The sequence below is a fragment of the Cariama cristata genome, unplaced genomic scaffold (genome assembly GCF_000690535.1).
Source record: "Cariama cristata isolate BGI_N322 unplaced genomic scaffold, ASM69053v1 scaffold898, whole genome shotgun sequence".
NCBI classification, from domain to species: Eukaryota; Metazoa; Chordata; class Aves; order Cariamiformes; family Cariamidae; genus Cariama; species Cariama cristata.
The window spans coordinates 1-14,314 of record NW_009631420.1 but is presented as its reverse complement, the minus strand read 5'-3'; the positions used below and the strand labels follow the sequence as shown (position 1 = coordinate 14,314).

The window sequence follows — 14,314 nt, the reverse complement described above, 5'->3', positions numbered from 1 at the left end:
CATCTCTACCAGCAACTTTGCACCTGCCATGCTGGCCCCACTCAACTCAGCAAGGACCGCAGGATGCTGGGGTTTCCCTCTATATGACCATTCTCCTCCAAGACATATGCTTTCTCTGTATTTCTGGTGTGACATAGCAGATTCACGGATTTCAGGGGAAAAAAATCTACACCGGAAAGAAATCTCCAGCTGTTTTTTTTTTTCTGCAGCTCTGATAACATTAGGCTACACACTTAAATAAAGTTTTATACATGGATGTCCTCCAAATTAGCACAGAAATGCTTCTGTTTTTTTTCCCCTCTACTGGGCATATCCTTTCGGAGCCCAGTTCTTGCCACGGGACTTTTAAGCTATGGATCTGCCCGTAGCTACCTCTGGTATGGGACTGAAGGCAGAAGGCAAAGGCTGGGGTCTCTGTCCCCCTTACCTCGTAGAAGAGCCCTTCGGGAAACTGCTGAAAGCACTGGGCGCAGACGAAGCACTGCTCGTGGTACAGCTCACCGTTGCTGTTGACAATTTTTTCGGCAGGGGCAAAGCCACCCCTGCAGCGCTCACAAATGGCATTTGCAAGTGCGTTTGCCATGTTGCTGTCATAAAAAACCAAAAAGAAACAGAAAGAAAATTAGCCCAAATAGGCAACACCACTGATTGTGCGTCTCTTCCCCACTGCCCCCCCAAAGCCAAGTGCATCAGCCTAACACCAGGCGGCTCAACGCAAGTCTTTCAATGGACTTCATTACTTGTGGCCTCCCCTCAGAAATAAAACTGCCACTTCCCTCTGCTCCCAGACTCTTTAGAAACAAAGACCCCACAACGCACTCTAATAACTATTAATTCAAAAAAACAAACAGAAGTGTCATTACTACAGATACATTTACAGGCTTTTTATGATGAGAAAAGGCAGGCAATTCAAAGAAATACTATAAAAATGATGAAATACATTAGAATTACAGAAAACAAGGGCAAATATTAACAATAATTGAGGACTGGCATCACATAGGAAAACATAAATGATAATTCCAAAACAACTCCTAATTCTAAAATATATATGACAGCATTGGGTGCAAAGCTCCAAATAAGCGATGTGAATGAGTGTATGGTATCTAGTGTGGCAGATATTACTGAAAACCAGAGCAGGTACACAATTATTCCTTATATGAGCTCTGCATCGCTTGAAGTCATTTTACAAATTTAGTTTGAAGCTGTGGGATTTTTGGTTGGTTTGTGAGGGTTCATCTCCGGGAGCTCAGCTCACGGCGTGCCGGTGGTGGTCCAGGGCCAAGGGGGAGGGTGGGGATGCTTTGGCTGCCCCACTGCGACCCACAGGCAGGCCAACACAAACTGGCAAACCCATGCTGGGGAATTAAAAAAAAATACTCCACTGGCAACCTGGGTTGCTTCTCAAAGGCACATGACTATCCAATGACAGCGTGGTAGCTGCAAAATATCAGAGGAATTCGCTACTTCATTAGGATCGTGTCCACATCTGCAGAAGACGGTACAGCTGTGTTTCAGTTAATCAAGGCCAGAAAGAGGCTCACTTGATTTTTCCTTTGCAAACATTCTCTTACTTGTATCTAGACTCTCAAAGCTGTGCCTTTCAGGATCACCTCTCTGCCCTAATACCATCTGATAGCAGAGAGCAAATACAGGGCCATGCTCTCGTTTCATTACAATCTGACCACAGCTGACAAAACCACTGACTCAAACATCTATCTGGAAGCTTACTAAACAACTGACGTTATTTTAAACACGTGTGCACATTTTGATACAGCTATCGTGCTGTGCCTGGAAGCGCAGAGCCCTCAGTCCTCTGCAAGATGCCAAGCCTTTCCCCCCACGGGGGTAAGACCTCTTGGCTCCCACCAGGTTCGGCAGGAATTGAGTTAATTCCTTGCACAGCATCCGAGGGAGCAAGCAAACACCTAGCATGTGGTTCAACAAGGAATGTGCTTTATCTATTTCTTACACTGTCCCACGGAAGAGCCCTACGCAAGGTCACATCTGACCGGTTATTATTAGCTGGCTTTCTTTTTTTTCCTTGCCTGTCTCTCGAGATGTTTGCCGAAGAGGCAAACAGTAACTGCAATCCAAATATTCCCTCGGCGAAACAAGAAGTGGGCAAATTTCACAGGGAGATCAGATGGGGGATGGTCTATCCCATACATAACAGACAAGCCTATGGGCAAACTGCAGTGATTAGATGTATAAACTGTGGTTAACTGTAAAGCTCGCCAACGGTCTCCGTGGATTGTGTATGCCTTCTGTGGGGGGAAGCCTCAGTCACCTCACCCGTCCTCCTTACCAATCCAAACGAAGAATAATCACAACAAAAACTGGGATCTTTCATCATCCCCTCAACAGTTCTCAAGCACTAAGGATGTGAAGTGCTGCCAGACATAAAGTAGAATCAAGCAAAAACATGAAACAAAGTTCAAAACCAAATGAAAACATAAAGCTTTCCTCCTCAGTATGCAAAAATACTGCACTTTGAAACACGTCATATATGTAAAAACAGCCGTGTATGTAATACTTCTGCATTAGTGAAGCAGATTATCCCTTTGCCCAAAATAACAGGCAACCAACCTAAAGTCAGAGAGACTACTTCACAAATTCCAAGCCCATTTCAACTGCCGATAAAAATTTCTGACGCAATTAATGATGAAGTTTAAAGCAACAGCTCAAATTTTAGTTGGCAATTACAACTGGCAACTATCAAGCAAAACAGTGGCAAAGGTTCCATTAGGAAACGGCTTGCACAGCCTTCCCCGAGCTCAGATAATAACATACATACGTACAATACACCAACAATGTCACTGTAGTTACACCCCGAAGCTGAACAGAATGGACTTACAATCTCGCATAAAAGTCACAAAACTCTTTGTAGAGTTTTATGTCACTGTGCCTACGTTGCAGTTTTGACACCGGTTTCTCGCCTTCGTTTCCTGCGGAGTTGTGAGCATCAGGAGCGACCTTGTGTGCAACCTCTTCATCCTCCGGGATGGGGTAAGGGTGAGCTCGGCGCTGGAAGTCCATCGCTCTCCAATTGCTTTCCTGGGGATATATATTCTACGTTTATACTGCAAAGATGCTGTAGGCAAAGTCTGCAAAACAATATGTTGGACTTCCCCTCGTTCCCAGCGAAGCGATTTACTTGCACAGCTCCGTGTCATGTAGCCGGAGCTCCTCAGCGCCCTGCTAGAGCTTCAAGTTAAAAGTTCAGCGTCGGGGTGGTGAAGCCCGTCACGCTGTGATTTACTGACGCTGGCTGCGAGCGGAGGAGCACACATTCCCCTGCCAGGCCCTCCCGCAAACTCGGATGCTGGAAAGGGGCTTCGGTGCCGGCTGTTGACAGAAGCTGCCCAGGAGAGCTGCGGTGTGAGTAACCGACGTCAGCAACTATGTTCACCACCAAACTTCCCCACAGGTACTTTCTGCTGAGGCGGGGGTGGATTCCAACAACATTTTATGATGGGCAAACTGGCGGTGGAAAGCACGAAGAGATGACTTCGGTCATTAGGTAAATATTGCTTCAATGCTCCGGTATATTAACTACATTGTAAAAATGGCCTTTAATGTTCCACTTGTGTCTTCGAAGTCCTGTGTGCTGAATTTACCTACAGGCATCTTTCTTCTTGTCAGTACTTCAGAGAAAGGGTAGGTACGGACGGACAGTTTGGTTTCTGTTGTGCTTCACAGGCCATTAACTGAACTGCCGGGCATGCTATAATGGGCAATATCTGAAGGAGGAAAAATGAAGCTTGATTTCCAGTGATGTGGTGTGTGTAGAACAATTATCTAACATAAGAATACTTACTGAAGTGGTCTACCGTGGACATTAGGGAACTGAAAGAGCAAGACCAGGAAGAAAGAAGAAAGAATGAAAATTAATCATTCCTTCACCGCAGAACGCCCTCCTAACGTTGCAATTATTTCATGGTTATATTCTATTTAAAAAAACCTGTTGTGCACCGCTCACTAGGGATGCTGCAGGTCTGCAGCTAATAATTACACCCCTGCAAGCTCTCCCTGCTTGAAGCGCAGCGCCTGCGGCAGATGTGGGATGCTCAGCTTCCAGCAGCTCCTAACTGCAGCCAAGGCAGGCTTTTGGGAAGCTGTCTCGAGTAACTTCTCCCTTGCGTTGAACGGACTCAGCCTCGTCAGCGATCAGTTGAACTGCAGAACCGTGTGCCCTTTATGCTCAGGACACATGGCACCTTGGCATCCGAAGAGCCCGCTGGTCGGCGAGGGGGCATGAGCAAGAGGAGGGCTGGAAGAAGACAAACGGAGGGAACAAGTAGAGAAATTAGGACTAGAAGACAACAAAGGATATGACAGAAAGTCCAGTCAAGGCTACTACTTCTTAATATGCCTTCACCTTCCTAGGACCCACTGCAGAGGGTCTGGTTTATGGTGGGTTTGGGCTGTACCTCTCCCCGCTCGCTGGGACAGCTTGCTGGGTAAGTGTACACAGCACACACCACTCTCCATGCAGGCCTGGGCTCGCAGGCAGCTGTCTTCCCGCAGCCTGGCCAACAAAACCCTACGTTTCTGCTGCTGCCAAAGTTGTGGGATGGGTTTGGTCAGGCGTCTTTCCTTCACCTCCCTTCGTCAGGAAGCAAACCCTGGGCAAGCTATTCCCCCGCGCCAGGGGACGTGACGGTAGGTGGGACCCAGGCAGCATGACCCTGCTTATTCACCCGTCCGTAGGTGCGATTATCCATCTTGCACCAGAGCTACCGAGGGTCACAAGCTGTAACAGGCTAAGGAGGATGCACCCTCACCACTGACACGGCTTGGCTGGAGCTCAAGCCCTATTTTCATCTGTCATGGAGCAAGCTCCAGATCAAGCAACGCTCAGGTTGTAGCCCTAGGCCATGATGATCTTGCCAGAGCACGGTTGCAAGAAACAGTGCTGGAAGAAAAGGTTTCTGCGTTTGGCAACAGAGATGCAGGCATACTGATGCCAGCTCTTCTTCTCCATCCTGCTTCGCAACATTGCCTGCACAGGTCAACGCCGAGCTTCTGTGGGTACGAAAAACTCCAGGGAGATGGACTTGCTGATTCATCCCGGATTAGGGTAGGTGCACCAAGGCAGGTCAGCCTGTCTCTTCCCCGTATCACTGATCATCTCCTCAATTGTTTCCTTGTGTTTTGTCCCAGATGGCAGGCAATTCCCCTGGGAGGCTGCTGCTGCGAATCAGACAGCCCTGAAGTGTTTTCTTCTCCTGCTGGACTGCTTCAGTCCTTGCACTAACCTGAAATCCACAGGCTACCGAGGTGGCTGGAAGCCACTTCTGCTGGCTTGCATCTTCTGTGGTCAACATGAACCCATCTGCTTGCTTCTTCGGCTTGCGACTGTGCCGTCTTCTGCACGGCTGTAGCAAAGCAAGTAGTACAGCAAGGCAGTGCAATAAGATGTCCATCCAAAAAGCGTGTTTTAATCTTTGAGGCTTTTTTCAAGAAGCAGTCCTACAAGATGACAAGACTCCATATGTGCACTAAGTGGAAGCTGCCTGGTTCTCGAGGCCTATTGCCATTGCTGCCGGTGGAATTACTCACAATTTGTTTACCATTAATCAAGAAAGGAGCTTGCCAGGAGTTTAAAAAGGGCCTTTCGGCTACTGAAGCTAAACACAGTTTCTACTGTGAAGGTTTAGTAATCCACAAATCCAGAGCAGCTGGCCATCTTTCTCTTTTCTGTCATTTTGCTGGAGGCATGCTGCCAAGATCTGAAATACGCTGTTAAAAATACACAGCATTTTCATTAGGGAATTGTAGGTTACTCCGAGGTGAAGCTGTCCACGGGGAGCGAGAAGCGTGTAAGGGGTTGTTGATTTGCAGCACCAGCTTCCCAAGGGCATTCCCTGGGATCTGGGACAAAACCCTCCAGCCTGCTGTTAAGGAAGTGGCGATAAGGAGAATAGAAAAGGGAGAAGTTGAGTATTTAACTGGAAAAGGTACATAGGAAGGAAGAAGACAGCAAAGCTCCTCCTGGCACACTGAGGATCTTATCAGAAGCCAAAGCTGATGGTGGGGAAGGTGCTAAAGGAAACGGCAGAAGAGGGGAGGGGAAGCGTCCCACTGCGGCTACGGAGAAGGGCTTTGGAAAACAGCAGCAAAAATAGCCGCACGGCTTCATCATCGCTGACGGATGAGTGCCGCCCCGCTCACACGCTGCTTTCTCTGGAGAGCTTTCAAATCCGGCTGCCCTTGCTGGAGGCTGCCCGAGGCTGACGGGGACTCTTACAGAGAAGGCTGGGTGGCCGGCCAGCCCCGCCGAGCGTTTTGCTCCATGCCACAAATAGACGTGCCGAGCAGTCACGGCTCCAAACAAGGCGCTTGGCAAAAGCAGCTGCTGCTTGGCAACCCACTCGTGCCACCATGAAATATCACCGCGTCACCGGCTACGCGCCCCACCAGCTTCGGCGGGGGGTGATAAGTAATCACAGTGCATCCCTCCCCTTCCTGCAGAGGTAAGGGTGATTTCATTTTAACGCTATTTAACACAGATGCTACGCAACGGCCCTCACACACAAAACAGAACTGGAACAGAAGTTCTGCTGCAAAATATGCGTGGACTTGCAGTGCCCTGCGCTGATTTCTCCACCATCCTTTTAAAGCACTAATTGACCTTTTGCGTCTTTTTTAATTTAAGTTAAAAACCCTCTTGGGTTCTGGTTGCTGCAATTGTTTATCTCTTAAGCAATAAAATACCTTCTGTGTCAAGCTGGTCTCCTAAGGCAATTTGAAAGAAGGTATAAATCTTTTCTATAATAAAAGTGCACATTACAGGTAGGATTTTCACATGTGCCCAGCACTGCTCTAACTTCTGTTTCTATTAAAAAGGATGGAAAACCATCTTGAAACCACTGCGCTAAAAACCAGCTGAATTCTGAGTGCTTCGAAAAGTTTCATCCTTTAGTCCTCGCCACAAAAAGCATGAATACCCTTAAGTGGTGGGAGTTTAAACCGGGTAAACAAAAAGGCAACTCTAGCTGTTTCATATACTTCCATATAAATTTATTCTAGTATAAACATGTCCAAAAAATGCTTTGGTCTCCGCAAACAGAGAAGGTTCACATTCCATCTCTCCATAAGGAAATGAACATAACTGGAATAAACAGGTAAGCAGTACCTTCCCACACAGCATTTTATCAGCCATACAAGCACCATGAAAAAGCAGTCGCTGACCCAATTCGTAGAAAGGGAGAGCAATATTTAACTACAGCACTTTCCTGTTGTACATAATATTTAAAAAAAACTATTGTATTTGCTTCCTGCTGGTTACAAACATTACCAAATGAAGGCATGCTTTGTGCAAAACAAGGAACTACTTCTTCAGTGCACAGACACTCTTTAAAACAGCCATCTCTTCCTCCCCCACTACTATTTTTTGAATCCTTTGCAGACAGGAAAAACAAAGCAACAAAAACACATAGTATCACATATTAGAAGCTCATGAGAGCTCTAATAAATGTGTGTTGCATGAGATACAGCATACTATCAGTTATCCTTAAAATCTGTGCCCTGTGTAGTTGACTGCAGGTATACTTCTCCATGGCAAATATACTGGCTCCAAACTCGTCCAACTCAATACATTTTAAAGATGCATTTGCACTAATGCATTTCATTTAACAACATTTATATCCTCATTTCCAATTTAAGAACAATAAAAAAAGTCAGCTACTCAATACTAGGGGCTGCACATCAAATATCTCTAAGACACTTGCTCTGGAAAGAACCGTCTTTTCAAGACTGGTGAGACAAGATCAGGCCCACCAAGCTGAAAAGCATCCTTGTGTTTGGACATACACGCAGTGAACTTCACACCACCAAGGTCTTTCAGTTCTAAAATGTGAAAGTTTTGGAGCAGAATAATATTTATACTGGTGGAAATAAAACCACTGGAAAGTTAAGGGATGCACAATAGAGTGTGAACAGGCAACAGCAAGCAAATTACAACTCAGTGTACATGTGCTCCTCCTCCATTGCTTAAGGAACAGATTTAAAGTTCAAATATGTAAACACGTGTGAGGTTGATCTTTGCATTTTCTGACATTTCAGGAAAATATCATCCTGGCTCGTATCAGCAATAGTGTGGCCAGCAGGACCAGGGCAGTGATCGTCCCCCTGTACTCGGCACTGGTGGGGCCGCCCCTCGAGTGCTGTGTCCAGTTCTGGGCCCCTCATGACAAGAAAGACCTTGAGGTGCTGGAGCGAGTCCAGAGAAGGGCAACGAAGGTGGGGAAGGGTCTGGAGCACAAGTCTGATGGGGAGCGGCTGAGGGAGCTGGGGGTGTTTGGTCTGGAGAAGAGGAGGCTGAGGGGAGACCTGATCGCTCTCTACAACGACCTGACAGGAGGGGGTAGCCAGGTGGGGGTCGGTCTCTTCTCCCAAGTAACCAGTGACAGGATGAGAGGCAATGGCCTCAAGTTGCGCCAGGGGAGGTTTAGATTGGATATTAGGAAGAATTTCTTCCCCAAAAGGGTTGTCAAGCACTGGAAGAGGCTGCCCAGGGAAGTGGTGGAGTCCCCATCCCTGGAGGTATTTATAAGACATGTAAATGTGGTGCTTAGGGACATGGGTTAGTGGTGGGCTTGGACGTGCTAGGTTTATGGTTGGACTTGATGATCTTAAAGGTCTTTTCCAACCCAAATGATTATGTGATTCTAAAATGCTGCACTACCCTATTTCTCTTCAGAGTAAGTTTCTTAGCACTGACATTCACTTCATGTCATCTGTCACTGAAATCCACCGAAAATCCTTCACCAAATCCTTAGTGTAAAGGCAAACACCAGCCTTTGCTTCTGCCTTAGCCACCAACCCGCGCTAGCTGGAACCGATGTTTTCACAAGCTGAACTTTTTTTTGTTCATCCAGGAGCTATAATTAATACCATGACTCAACATAACACCCTGGCTACCAGGACAGACTTCCAGTACGTCCACGCAGTTCCTTGTAGGGCAGGGATGACTGCAACCCCCGCATCGACAGCGACATCCTTATTATAGTCACGTCTCCACTGGAGAGACCACGCTGAGGACTGACCTTCACCTTTACTAACCAGCACGTCACTTCCATACACGTCTCCTCTCCAGTATTACTATTAAACTACATCTCCAGCAACATAACCTCCTGAACCATTTTTCACCTTCATTAAGTTTGTTTTCTATTCTATATGAGGAAGTGCAAAGTTTTTCACTGCCTGAATTAATTTGTTTTGGGCAGGAGTAGAATGTGGTAAAGAAAACACCTCCTCAGCTGTTGTTCTTCTCTCACACACATATTAAATCGTAATTATTAGTTACTCAAGGTTTTGGTTTCACATTTTTCTCTTCCCACATTCACTGCAGCATCACTAAGCTTTAAAATCAGCAGAGGGTGGCAGACAGCTGAGCCATCTGCAGTTAACATTGCCGAATTAAATAATGGCCCTAATATTCAACAGCCGAAAGAGAATAACCAGAAGCGATTTATGTTCCTAAGAGTCAAGGATGAGTAATGCATCGACAAATAAAGCTAACACAAAATAGCACTGCTTTCGTACTTCATTATGGTAGTCTTAACATTTTCGGTAATACAAACTGAAGGTCTTCATCTTGTGCTTTATATTTATTAGCTATTCAATACTAGTAGCAGACCTGTCAAGTAAGCATGAATGAATTCCAGTAGCAGATAGTGCAAAGCAAGACTTCCACGCATTTTCCAAACCGAAGGCTTTGGTAATTATTACAAGGGTTTTTTAAGTAACGGTTTCCACCCCACCAATCTGGAATGAGTAAAGCAGGAGTGAATGGTTATCATCTATCTGACAAGAGTTGTGAGGGATGATGCAGAATTACCCCTTACAACAGCGTATTGCTAGGATTACCTGAAGGAGCAGCGCAGGTCATTTGCTTGGCAGAACAGAAGCGGAGGGAAAAGGGAAGACCACGGGGTTTTGTGCTTTGGATCAGAGGGGCTCGAGCCCTGCCAAACCTCCTTCTCCTTTGCTACGTACCACAGAGACGTGGGTATCATTTGAGGATTAGCTTTAGAAAGGAATGTAGTTTAAAACTAAGCAATTACTTGTACACTTCAGGCAAAATTCATGACCCGCAACCTGGTAACTCATGGAGCTATCCTATCCTGAAGCCGCACTGCTACCCTGTCCTTTTAAAAAAAAAAAATAATAAAACAAATACATACATATAAGAAGCAGATGTTTTAATATATCAGAAATATAGTATATGCTTCAGTTTCTGAAGTCAGTGAGAAACGTACAAAACGATAACTGAAAAGCCAAAATATCAAACAAGATAAACAGCTTTCAACGCAAACTTTCTATCCTGGAACAAGAAGGGGCCCAGCCAGGGCAGCTTTGAGTCATGACTCCGAGTGGGTAACATTTTTCCAATAGCTGCATAGAAATAAAGTTCAAAAGGTAGACTCAACTTCGGATCAAGAACTTTATGATCTATGAAGAGCGTGGCATGCACAGATTTCACATGCTGGAAAAGACAAATGCCATTTCACATCCGCTTCACCTTTGTCCATTCATTCCTTGCTGGAACAACTTGAATCTTTTGAATCTTTCATTTAAAAAGGCACAGCTGAAGAAATGCTGCCAGCTATTGCTAGCTGTGTCTGCCACTATGTTACTTCCTTCGAGGCTAATAACTAATAGATTTTCATTAATTTTCTTCTAGCTCTATCATGGCCATTAGACCAGACAGAAAAAGCAGAAGAGCTACAGGGAAATATGTCACAAAAGTCATAAACCAAATTTCTCTTGTTGGACAAAGGCTCCAAAAGATCACAAAGCTTCATCTCCTTGATATGTAAAGATGCATCACAGGATGACTTACAATCTGCTGGCAAAGCTGAGCAGTATCATCCAAAAACACTGCTTGCAGAGCGTTATATGTGAAACCATCCTTTCAGAATGCTACCAGAAGCTACCTAAAATGAGAAGTTTCTACAAAGCTGGCAGAGACAAAGATGAAAACTGAACAACGCCTAAAGCTGCTATGACAAATCAAGTAAATTAAAAATGAACACACAACCATGTGCACTACGGCATCAGATAATACACATGAAAACGCAGAGCATCACTCATGTTTGGGAAATGCCCCGAGATTGCTGGGTGCGAGGTCAGACCGGAGGGAAAAACACTGAATGTCACAAACTCTGCAGGAAGCCCCTGAGCCACAGCTGGCGACAAGGTGGGATTACTCCCGAGGGAAATCCCATCAAAGGCCCGCTTTTTCCTTCTGCCTCCCTCCACAGCCATCAGCTTTTGGCCACCGTCACAGGCAACACACTTGGCAAGCCAGAGCTGTTCCCATGCCTGGAGAGCATCATGTAGAAGGCTCATGGTCGTCCCCAGGACATCGTGTCTGTCAGCTCTGCATTTCCTAGAACAGCTCAGAGACCGCAGGAAAAAAAAAAAACAGAAAGGAAACACAGACTTACAGCCTTTAAACTTGTTCTCCTCGATGCCTGCAAGTTGGTAATTTTTAGGAAGTGGTGACACTGACATAATTTAGTTTTTCTGTCCTCTGCAGAACACTTCTGCATGTAAATTCACTTCAGTGTGACAGACTGCATTCAAAGGAGAGCTTAATTATAATGAAGAATACTGAGCAATCACAGTACATCTTCTGTGGAGAACATCTCTGATTAGGTGTTATCAAAGCACCTGAAAGCAAAAGCAAAAAAAAAAAAACAAACAAAAAACCCCCTACAACTTATCTTTAGCCAGCTAATCGTGTAAGAAAGAGCAATGAAAATCCTAATTGCTATAGTCATTGAAGCTTGGCAATTTACTGAAATCATAGATTATTACAATGAGGCAAGCGTAATTGCTCTTCTGTTACACAAGGAGTTGCCTCCAGTCATTTGGGGTCAGGGGAGGTGACAGTCGGGGCGAGCAAGTCAAACAAAATCACTTAGGAGTTGTCAGGAGACAAGGGCTGAGAGAGAAGGCAAGAAAGAAAGGGTGCGTTCCTCCGGAGCGATTTTAGCCCGTAGAGCAATGAAAAGTACAGCACAAATGGAAAGTAAAGCCTCTAGTCATCTGGATACCTGAAACTAAGGCTCAACACAAATTAAAATATAACCATGAAGCATATTTTCGCTGGCTGGAAGTTACTATAATTAATAAAAATAATTCAGTGTTACGTTTACATGGACAAATCCTCTCTTCAATTAGAGCAGCTAGCCAATGAGCCAAAGTGGTTTTTTAACCAAGAGTTCCCATGCAACTGATTTAAATGAGTATTTCTAGGTCCCAACTCTCTACTATTCCAGCAGAGCTTCTAACCACAACAAATGAAGAAGTGTAATTTTTTTGTGGCTTAACATTTATTTTTAAGTTCTTCCTGGTTTAATAAATGAGTCTCTTTTTTTTACCTATGTATTGAATAATTACTGCGTTACCTGCTGACATGGGAACCGTGACCAAGTGAAACACCTACTTACAGAAAGCGCCTATATAAATATTCACATTTGTGATGCTATTAAGAAACATGACCAGTGGAAATCAAATTTAAGAATGCTTCCAGGTGCAGACAGATGTTTTCTCCCTGCCTTGCCCTGCCCGCAGCACCCTAAGGCATCCCACAGCTCAGCATGGTCTCTGGTTCCCCAGGCAGGCCCCAACCAGCATCTCCTTCCCTCCCTCCGAGGAAGAGGAGGAGGTCTTCGGGGGGGAACGAGCGGCTGGACACATGGCACACCTTGGCTGGCTGCTACCCCTGGGTTTTTGACGGCAGGCTGAGGAGATCTGTGACCTCGCACAACTCCCAAATGCCGTATCTCATCACGAAAGGGAGGCACTCTGCCCTACCGCATTGCTGATGGTTGGGGGATTTTATTCATTTCTTTCTTTTCACGCTCACCTACCGGCTTTGCTGTGCAGAGCCTATCCCCCCGCAAGGCTCAGTGGGACGTCAGAATGCGCTTAGGTCTCCTGTTTCATCTGCGAGGGAGTCTTTGTGCATGAAATTTTGGGGCACATCCACATGCCTTCCAGCCTGGAGTCAGTGAGCAGGGGCAGGCAGGAGCCTGATCGCACCCAGCAGAAGATTGTCTGCACCTTCTCACCCAGACGTACCCGTCACCTTCAGCAGCAGAGAGCAAAGGGAAGGCAGATACTCTAAAGCTATTCACGTGGAAAACATCTACGGCGCTTTCTGCACAAGAGAAGAGAGCAGTGAACCACCGGAGTAACTGACAGCCGCCAAGTGAGGCTTGCCAATGATTATTTGTTGCAAACGCTGAAATTTAGTGTTTGGTAAAAACTTGAGACTAACCTCTTCAAAAGCTGTTTACATTTTTACATCGCATTTGAACCCGTAAGAACTTAGAAGACAGCGCTATGGACAACAATGATCAAATTCACTTTAAGTGTAATTGTCAAAAAAAAAAAAAGAAAAAAAAGAAGATAATTGCCCCTGTTTTTCCCAGTACCTTGTACTGAGCTTTGGAAATTAATAGTATCAAAATTTTTAGAGGAATCATTCTATTGTTACAAAGGCCATGGGACGAGAAGGGGAATGAGCAAAAATAGTAGTCACTGTTAAATGACTCCTAATGATTAATCATAAACGTATGCGTACAATTTCCTTTGCATCCTGTTTGCTGAGAAAAGCAAGAATAGCTCAGCATAGAGTCAGGATTTTTTACATGCCATTTCTAAAGACAAGGCAAGACAAGATTTATCATTTATTTTTCCACCAAATCAATATAGCTGGAAAAGAACAAGTCTTCCCTTCTGTTCTGAAAAAGCTGATTTCCCAGGTTGCCTTGAGTTCAATGACTGCTGCAGACAGGGGAGAGATGAAGGTGCTGGGCAGCCCCTGCACTCTGAGCTCAGCACCTGGGGAGCATCCTGCGTAGTTAAGGTCGGCACGTTGGTGAGATGAGCTCAAGCCAGGGAAGAGAGGACCGCATTCACCATCCCTACCCCAGCGGAGGTCTAAACCAAGCACATTTTTGTACTCTGCAAGTTTAAGAAAAGGATGAGCTACCCAGACCACCTTTTACGTGGGGCAGGCTGGCTCCAGCTCCCTGTAAGGTCAGTAAAGCAGCAGTAACTTCTATAGCAGCAGATTCAAAGGCTCCCAGAGAGGTTATGGGGTTTGTTAAGTGATAATGGAGTGGGAGGGGTTAGAAAGAGAAGCCGAATTTCCCATCCCCACCAAGGTGCTGTGCTGTCAGGACAAGGGCTGGGACTCCTTTCACCTCACCACAGCTGATGGGATAACCTGGGCATGCATTATGCCAGAATTAAGTAGAGGACACGAGGAAGAGTGTGGCCAGCAGTCCAT

The 14,314-nt window shown here is 45.5% G+C and overlaps 1 protein-coding gene across 1 annotated transcript; it reads right to left on the bottom strand.

The window, feature by feature from the left end:
• Window positions 1–427: 427 nt before the first annotated feature.
• LOC104166111 (LIM and senescent cell antigen-like-containing domain protein 3-like) lies at window positions 428–3,036 on the bottom strand (the record flags this gene model as incomplete). Its single annotated transcript, XM_009705938.1, has 2 exons — window positions 2,855–3,036; window positions 428–587 (listed from the first exon to the last, which is right to left on the bottom strand). Coding segments are annotated over exons 1-2 (342 nt in total), but the record flags the coding sequence as incomplete, so codon positions are not given.
• Window positions 3,037–14,314: the final 11,278 nt, after the last annotated feature.